This window comes from Nicotiana sylvestris, chromosome 4 (assembly GCF_000393655.2).
Source record: "Nicotiana sylvestris chromosome 4, ASM39365v2, whole genome shotgun sequence".
Lineage (NCBI taxonomy): Eukaryota > Viridiplantae > Streptophyta > Magnoliopsida > Solanales > Solanaceae > Nicotiana > Nicotiana sylvestris.
Window position 1 is genome coordinate 30901402 of NC_091060.1, and position 9597 is coordinate 30910998.

Sequence of the window (9597 nt, forward strand, 5' to 3'; positions counted from 1 at the left end):
AGAAGGGGCCAATTAATCAACTAATCATGGGATTTCTTACTGTATTTAGGATTGTATTAAGGGTAGGACTTTCCTACTATATAAAGGGGCTCTGATCAGCTGTAAAGGGATCACATTCACGTTAAAAAAACAATATACTGTCTTTCTCTTAAGCTCTCAATACTCTGTTATTCTGTTCATATTTTTCAGTGAAATACTTGTTCGATTCGAAGGTGATCTAGCTCGAGGATCAAAGATATACATTTCCTTTGGGTTGCTTTATCTAATTGTAGTTAATTTCGATATCACTTTGCGTTTTTTCTCAGTTTATGCCAAGTAAAATCACGTGTCCTTAAAACCACAATATAAATTCAATTGTTATTCGTTTTTAGGGTAAACAAGAATATAATGAAAACTAGTCCAAAGTATATCTAATAACTTCAATTAGTTTAGATCTAAGACACATTTCTTTTGTCCCATTTTATATGATTTTTTTGTATACTTAAAAGATATGCCACCTTTCTATATTTGAAAATAAGTTATACTTCTTTTATTTTATTATTAATTACATATTGAATTCGTTTCAATTTAGATGTTATATTTCGCTTATCAAAACTCAAACTATGTGAAATTTAACCAATATTTTAAAATAATTTTTTTAATCATATTGACATAGAAAAATACAACTTATAGTACTTTTCATAAAGCTTTTGAATATTTGAATTTTAATTTTAAAATAATGAGTTGAATTAATTCAAATTTTACTTCAAAGTTTAGTCAAAGTGACTCTCGCTAAGCAAAATGAGTCATCTAATTTGAAATAGAGGAGTATTTTTTGTAAATATTTTAATGACATATTTTATAATTATAAAAATGTCAAGACACAATTAATACCACAAAATTCAAAACCGTAGATACATTTTTTCTTAAATTTGTGCTACATAAAATTAATGAATTAGTAGTTGTTATTGTTATATATCAGTTACTTAAATCCATTCACTTGTTATAGTATTTCAGTTGTCTGTTTTAATATTGAAAATGAAGGTCTTCTATACTCTTCCCTTTTCTCTTTTTGGTTAATTTCTTTTGTTTGTTTGTGCTTAGTTGGTCTTGCTACTGCCTACTGCTATTCTCTTGTTTCTTTGAGTTCAGTTGGACTGTAATATTTTATATTTTATGTTGTATATTAAATAGAACAGCAAAACATTGAGAACATGTTCTTCATTTTCTAGATTCTTCAACTTAACACCACGCTTGCATTGAACCAAGGTAGACAAAAAAAGCACATGGTTAGATTGGAATGCTATCATCATTTTTTATTCCATATATCCAAATCCCCATTGAAGTAAAAAAAGAAAAAAAAAAGACAGACATAGTAGTAGTGTTGAGTTCTTGGAATTTGGGATTTTTGTTCATCTTTTTAGGACTGCAGTCAAACCATGCTTTGTTTCTTCCATGAGGTGGGAATTATTATGAGAAAATAGAAAAAAATTCTATCTTTTTCTTGGGTTTCTCTTCTTTCCATTCTCATGAAAGTGTATGTGTCAGGAGAGAGAAAGAGGAGTGAGGGGGTGTGGTGTGGTGTGGTGGGGGTTGGGGGAAATGATTTGTTTGTTCATTTTTCTTGGTGGGTTTTTTGCCTTTTTACAGTATCTGATAATTTGATCACACAAATCAATGATCTTTAACACATTTGTTATGAAAAAAATTGCTTTTTCCTATGATTCAAAAAGTTAGAGCTTCAAAAAACTGCTTGTCCTTTTGCAGAAAGCAATGATTTTTAGCTCATTTCTTTAAATGGGGTTGTTCTCTTGTATCTTTTCTGGTTTCTAACTGATAGATAAATTGGTAAAGTTTTGAAAGTACAAGAAGATTTTTTGTAGTGTTTGTGGTGATGGGTGATAAAATGCAAAACCACCACATGTTATCTGTGAAGGAGAATGAGCAATTTGACTCAAAGAGAAAGCACAGATTTGTGCCTTCTCAGTGTTTGCTTCCAAAACTTTTTGCTTTTTGGATTATTTGTTGTATGGTTTTTAGCATTTTTGTATACTTTTCTATGGATGCTAATCAGAAGGAGAAGAGAAAAGAAGGGTTAGTGAGTATGTGTGATCAAAGGGCAAGAATGTTACAAGATCAATTCAGTGTTAGTGTTAACCATGTTCATGCCCTTGCTATTCTTGTCTCAACTTTCCATTATGAGAAGAATCCATCTGCAATTGATCAGGTTTGTGCTCCTCAGCGGTCTTAGTTTTTCTCATTCTTGGAGTGAAAAAAGTTCTGAAATTTATTGATTTAATGAGAATAATTTGATTCTTGTTTGAAATAGACATTACCCTCCGTACCCTCCACAGACCCAACTTGTTGTTGTTTGGTCTTGGTGTATTGCTTCATATGAATATTTTTTTTGGTTTGGTTCAATCTTTTAACAGCCTTGGCGTAACCGTTAAAGTTGTTGCCGTGTGACCAAGAGGTCACAGGTTCGAGCCATGGAAATAGCTTACGTTCATTTCTGCAAGGTAAGACGGCATACAATAGACCTTTGTGGTCCGGCCGCGCATAGCGAGAGCTTAGTGCACCGGTTCAATCTTTTAACAGTGACAAGAACAAGTACCTCTTAATCCTAAACTAATTAGTGTAAGCTATATGAATTCTTAATATTTGTTTTGCTCCATTTTGGACTCTGATTCTCTTTACTAATAATGCAGAAAACCTTTGCTGAGTACACTGCTAGAACAGCATTTGAGAGGCCACTATTAAGTGGGGTGGCATATGCAGAGAGAGTTTTACATTCAGAGAGGGAAGAATTTGAGAGACAACATGGATGGACTATTAAAACAATGGAAAGAGAGGCTTCACCTATCAGAGATGAGTATTCTCCAGTTATATTTTCTCAAGAAACTGTGTCCTACATAGAATCACTTGACATGATGTCAGGAGAGGTAATTGAATTAGTTTCAAAACTTATATGGAATTTTAACTTCTTGTTGGTTCTTCTAGCTTATATTGTTGGACTTGTTCTTTTGTTGGTTTATTCAGGAGGACCGTGAAAATATCATGAGAGCTAGGGCCAGCGGGAAGGCAGTTCTTACGAGTCCCTTCCGGCTTCTGGGTTCTCATCACCTTGGTGTTGTTTTGACATTCCCTGTTTACAAATCCAAGCTTCCGCAAAACCCGACTGAGCATGAACGTGTTGAAGCCACTGCAGGGTAAGCTTGTGCCAATGACGTTTTCTGTTTGGATGTGTTCTCGCGTGCTCGGTAGTTTCAAGATATTTGGTTGTCATCTTTTTGCTTTAAAAGCTTTTCGTGGTCAAATAGGGTCTAATTCCAGTCATCATTTTTAGTCTTAAACTTAGCATTTTTTGTTTCTTCTGCTTCTCGCTCCCACAAACCGGTTAATGGAAATATATGTAGCTTAGTTTAAATTCTTAAGGATCTATAGGCGCAGGCCTATTCGCCGTGCTAGCCACATAAAAGGGACTATTCATTTTATTCATTGGGGGTGTATGTGGAGCATACTGTGGAAGTGTACGAACTTGGTATTGGGACTTGAATATGTCAAAGTTGGAAAAGAAAGCAAGGAAGAAGCTCCAGGTGCCCTTCGTGGCTGGCTCGTGTCGCAAGAAGGCCTAGCATGGGCACCGGGCTGGCCTCGCGTCGCGAGGGCCCTTGTTCTGGATAAAGAATTCCCCAGTCCCTTTACAGAAAACTCTCTATATCGCAAGCGCCAACCCTTTTCGCGATGTTCTCGCGATGGCCAAGTGTCCGAGGGCCACTGGGTTTGGTCCATTGTGAGGGCCACTGGATCTGGCCTAATAAGAGGAGCTCGCTTCTTCTCAAGTGGATCTTTTTGTGCCTATATTACCTACTTTTTCTCATTTTATTTTAATCTTCACAATCAAAGGAGGAGCTAATGTTTGTTGAATAGATTGTTGATTAAGATACAGGCTTAGTTATATCTAATGTTTTAGCACATCTCATGATAATGAATACTTGTTACCAAACTCCTGCTTGTCTTCTAAATTTTTGTTTTCCACGTCTCTGAAATTGAAGCTATCATATGCTTAACTGAAAGCAGGTATCTTGGTGGAGCCTTTGATGTTGAATCTCTCGTTGAGTGTCTACTTGGGCAACTTGCTGCAAATCATCCGATTATTGTAAATGTCTATGATGTTACAAACTCTTCTGATCCTCTAATCATGTACGGACACCAGAACCCAAATGGTGATCCCACACTTAAGCATGTTAGCAAGCTTGATTTCGGTGATCCGTTTCGTAAGCATGAGATGATTTGTAGGTAAGTGCTCATCCTTCCTTGACTTGGTAGCAATTGCGCCATGTAAGAAAACTTAAACTTTGACGACGTGGATCCTTAATATGTTTGTGCATTTGCAGGTATCTTCATGAGGCTCCTATATCTCGGGGAGCAGTGACCACTGCAGTATTTATTTTTATCATCTTCCTCTTAATTGGCTACACGGGTTACAAATCCGCAAGCCACATTAATAAAGTAGAGGATGATTTCCATAAAATGCAGGAACTAAAGGTTCAAGCTGAAGCAGCTGATGTTGCTAAATCCCAGGTTCTTTTAATATATTTTCCACGTTTTGAGATTCTTTATTACGTTGCGTTGATCTTTGGGAGGTTGACATGCATTTTTTTGGTTGCAAAACACAGTTCTTGGCTACTGTTTCACATGAAATAAGAACTCCAATGAATGGGATCCTAGGTATGGTATGGTGCTATTTCTAATACTGATATGCAAACTTATCTCAAGATTCTCAACAGCAATTTAATTAATTACACTACTTACCTCTTAAACTCCATCTGTTTCATTGTGACTTCAGGAATGCTTGCTCTGCTCCTAGATACAAATCTGAATTCAACTCAAAGAGATTATGCTCAAACTGCTCAGGCTTGTGGAAAATCACTGATAACATTGATAAATGAAGTGCTTGATCGGGCCAAAATTGAAGCTGGCAAGTTAGAACTTGAGGCAGTTCCATTTGACCTTCGCTCGATACTAGATGATGTTCTTTCTTTATTCTCTGATGAGTCCAGGCGCAAAGGAGTTGAGGTAGGTAATTGAAGATTTAAAATATCCTTTCTTCTCATAACGAAGTAATTTTATTGCTGTTGTCCATTAGTTTATGCATATAAATATTCATGTTCTAATTTCTTGCGCTTGTTCTGTTTTCTCTGCTTCCACAATCTGTTGCCTCTGGATTTCAATTGCCCACGGTGCTTCTTCCTTACACTGCACGATTTCTTGGGAACTGAAGTTGGCCGTCTTTGTTTCTGATAAAGTTCCTGAAATTGTTATGGGGGATCCAGGAAGATTCAGACAAGTGATAACAAATCTGGTTGGCAATTCGGTCAAAGTAAGTAAAACAGCCAATCTTCTCTCATCCCTGGACCATAAGCACTAGTGCCTCCTTGAACTTTCTCAGAAGCTGAGAAGTAGAAAGAAAGGAAGGGTGAATAGAAACGAGGCAAAATAGAGAAATGGAGAAATAAATTAAAATATTTGCCTTTAATTGGTGGAATGAGAAAGTGATAAGAAAATAAGATTTACCTTCTTTGTACAGAAAAGCAGGCTGAAGAGAGAGAGATATTCTTCTGTTTTATGAGCAATTTGTGTTTGCTTCAATTGTTATGATAACGGATATTTTTTTTGCTTTGACAGTTCACTGAACAAGGGCATATATTTGTTCAAGTTCATCTGGCTGAACAAACAAAAGATGGTGTGAAAAAAGATACCTGCTTGGATGGAGTATCTGAAAATGTAATTTCTCCTAGTGGTTATCATTATGAAACCTTAAGTGGTTATGAAGTTGCTGACAGTCAGAATACTTGGGACACCTACAAGCATATAGTTGCTAGCAATGGTTCGTATTATGAATCTGCAAGTAAGGTGGCGAATGATGATCACTCTCAGAATGTCACTCTAATGTTTTGTGTTGAGGATACGGGGATTGGGATCCCTTTCAAAGCACAAGATCGAGTTTTCACTCCATTTATGCAGGCAGACAGTTCAACCTCTAGAAACTATGGAGGAACAGGTATTGGATTAAGCATTAGCAAGTGTCTTGTTGAGCTGATGGGTGGTCAAATAAGTTTCATTAGCCGTCCCCAGATTGGAAGCACATTTTCTTTCACCGTTAACTTCCTAAGATGTGAGAAATATTCTGTTGGCGATCTGAAAAAACCTCATTATGATGATTTGCCTACTTCATTTAAAGGACTGAATGCTATTATTGTTGATGGAAAGCCTGTAAGAGCCGCTGTAACAGGATACCATCTGAAAAGACTTGGTATTCGGGCGGAAGTTGTCAGTAGCATCAAGAAAGTAGCTGCTACTTTTGGGAGAAATGGTTCTTTTGTTTCCAAGTAAGTTTTTCATCCTTTGTCGAACTTCTTATGGCTATCTATACTCTATAAGCGATTCAGAACTGCAAGCAACTATTAGACTATTACTTAGATTAATCGTACCTCGACGCCGTCAAGGACATATTACTATTATTGTTGATATCTTAGACCGAGTCTACGCTAATGCTTTTGACCATTGTAGGCCCTCTATGATCTTGTTTAGTGAAAATGGAATTTTATTTACTGGGTTTATATTGATCAACAAGAAAAGGAGAAAAAGGAGGTCCAATTTCCACATAATTAATAACAAAAGACATTTGCTTCAGGAACGATAAATACTGGGGTTTGATTTTCTTTCTGTTTCACCAATTAAAGTAAATGTGTTCGCTTATCGAAGTTTTCAGAAACGTATTTACTATTATTATTTCATTCTTGTTATTCTGCATACTTTCCCTGCCAACTATTTTAACCTAAAGTATGTTGTTGAATAAGGCAACATAGAGGAAGATATCTGAATGTGGAAATATATTCAAATCTGTCATTTCTCAAATGATGATCTTTGTAATGCCAATAGAATACCAGAGTTTTCTTATTCAGTTCCCTGCATGAGGATTTGAGGAGCGCTTAGCTAGATGTTTAAATTTATTGGAGAATAGCCTAAACAAAGATGAAGCTATTCCCTCAAAGGAAAAAACAACGAACTGAATAGTCCAGAAATGTTACATGGGATATGTGATTTTGACTGAATGCATTAATTAAATAAACATTTGTATCTTGCCTCAGTGACAGGAAGCTGGACATGATTTTGGTCGAGAAGGACTTGTGGATATCTGAAGATGTTGACTTAAATTCACACTTGCCATGCATCAAACCAAATGGACACGTGTACAAGTCACCCAAGATGATCCTCCTGGCAACTAATATCACCAACACTGAAGATGAAATGGCTAAAGCCGTAGGTTTTGCGGTGATAATGAAACCTCTTAGAGCAAGTATGATGGCTGCATGCCTTAAGCAGCTAATTGGAATGGGCAACAAGAGCCAGGGAATAGATATGTGCAATGGATCTTCCCTTCGTGGCCTATTGTGTGGTAAGAAAATTTTGGTGGTAGATGATAATAGAGTAAATCGCAGGGTTGCTGCTGGTGCGCTCAAAAAATTTGGGGCTGACGTAGAGTGTGCTGAAAGTGGGAAAGCTGCTCTTTCATTGCTTCAGTTACCACACAATTTTGATGCTTGCTTTATGGATATTCAGATGCCAGAAATGGATGGGTATGTGCTACACTTATGGTTTGTCCTTATCTAGCGATGTTCTTCATAGTGGTTCCACTTAAATTCAGTTTGTTTGCTATTTTTATTACTTTGCACTCTGTGTCTCACAGTAAAATCTCTTCTGAACTGACAAAAGAGAAGCTCTTGATAGTCAGTAATGCCTCAAGGAAAAGGTTTGGCCTATTATTTTGTGATGCTTACGTCAAGAGTTTGGGCATAATAATCCGGGAGACAATTGTTTGATTGAGTCCAAGTTGGAAACTCAGATTATTTCCATGGGCTTAAAACTAAAATCAGCATAATAGGTTTTTACCCTACCTCGGATGGTTGCTATCATTTGAGAGTTCCAAAATCTAGGAATACCCCCGCAAAACACGCTCTCGGTCTTTGCCTGGGAACCTTCACGGTGTAGTATGTTATTTAACCAGAAATTTGGTGCTCTTTGTTGTGCACATAGCAACAGAGATGATCAATATGTGTACATAGTCCACGCCTAGCGTCTACATCTGCTTAGCTACTTTATCTGTCACAGCTCTATAAACTTCTTAGAAACTTGTGCTAGTGTATGGCTCATTCTGCCTCCTTGCCGAGACAGTGATGTCGATTACTTTTAACTTGAAAGGGAAATGCTATTTCATTCATTTGTATACCTCTTTGTTCAAAACTACAATTTGGGTGTTGAAATTCAGTGAAATTCAAACTGCATTTCCAGTAGGAAAACAGGTTTTACTAAATGAAAAGATTGTTCTAGGACAATGTGCTTTTGTACCAAGGGTAAAAGAAGAGTAACTGAACGCTGAACTTTCAGAGAAATAAAAGAACAAAGGTCTAAGTACATAATTCTTTTGAAATTGCAGGTTTGAGGCTACACGTCTAATTCGGGATCTAGAGGGCGTCACAAATGAACAACTAAATGGAGGATTGAACTGTGATGGAGCTACAAAAGGGCACAGGTGGCACATGCCAATATTGGCCATGACCGCGGATGTAATTCATGCCACATTAGAGAAATGCCTCAAGTGTGGGATGGATGGTTACGTCTCAAAACCATTCGAAGAAGAGAATCTTTATCAAGCTGTATCCAAGTTCTTTGAATCCAAGCCTAACTCGGACCAGTAGCTAAATTCCGATTCTACCAATTCTAGCACCTCTCGATCGGCTGAAATGAACCACCAGCAAATTTTCAGCATTCTGCTGGTGCATTCTTGTTGACTTCTTATGGATGCAGCCTTGGGGGGGGGGGGGGCAGCTCCTGAATGTCCTTAGTAGCACAATGACACGTTTAGCAATGACTAGCTTCTAACCCATATTAGACCTTGACATGATTAGCTTCTTAAGTATATGTTGTTGTATATTGCAATAGATCTTCCATCCCCTCCTTGTATGTACTTTTAGAAGGGAAGAATAGGTCAAAGTTGTATAATCTTGATAGCTTTCTATGGTTTCCTTTTGATATTTTCCGACTGAGAAGCACCAATTCATCAATTTATATATAACTATTTTCACTTGAAGCCTTAGTATTTTTCATCTACACTTTAGTTACAGCTTTTGTAGCCTCAAGGGCCAGTGCATGCTGCACCAAAACACAGGGATTTCCTACAGTTTTAGTTCATCTGTGTTCAATTCTGAGATTTATGACAGTATATATATACCAAAATTTGTGCTCTTTTTATTGTACATTCGTCAGGACATGAAAAAGATTGTCTCAGATAGGCTCAATTACTACTAGTTGGGAGCAGTGACGGAGCCAAATTTTTTACAAAAGCTATTCAAATTGTAAAGAGGTAAACACACGAAGAAACGAAGGGGATTCAACCTTTACTATATATACATAAAATTATTTTAACCTTGTATATATAATGTATTTTTCCGGCGAAAAGGGCTCGGCTGATTCCCTTCCGCCCCCGGTTGGGAGAAGCTAATAAATATAAAAATTAATAAATATAAATGTAGTTCCATCGAGTTCAACGGCGCC

The 9597-nt window shown here is 36.9% G+C and overlaps 1 protein-coding gene across 2 annotated transcripts; it reads left to right on the forward strand.

The window, feature by feature from the left end:
- Positions 1-1806: 1806 nt before the first annotated feature.
- LOC104221070 (histidine kinase 4) lies at positions 1807-9133 on the forward strand. Of its 2 annotated transcripts, XM_009772051.2 has the most exons (12): positions 2115-2206; positions 2412-2498; positions 2688-2921; positions 3019-3188; positions 4060-4278; positions 4377-4563; positions 4659-4710; positions 4829-5058; positions 5264-5362; positions 5668-6371; positions 7134-7622; positions 8480-9133. In XM_009772051.2, exons 2-12 carry the CDS (start codon positions 2469-2471, stop codon positions 8739-8741), a joined length of 2676 nt encoding a protein of 891 aa, XP_009770353.1. In that variant the 5' UTR covers positions 2115-2206; positions 2412-2468; the 3' UTR covers positions 8742-9133. The 2 variants fall into 2 exon arrangements, with proteins under 2 accessions (XP_009770351.1, XP_009770353.1); XM_009772049.2 differs by lacking the exon at positions 2412-2498 and having other exon boundaries at positions 1807-2206.
- Positions 9134-9597: the final 464 nt, after the last annotated feature.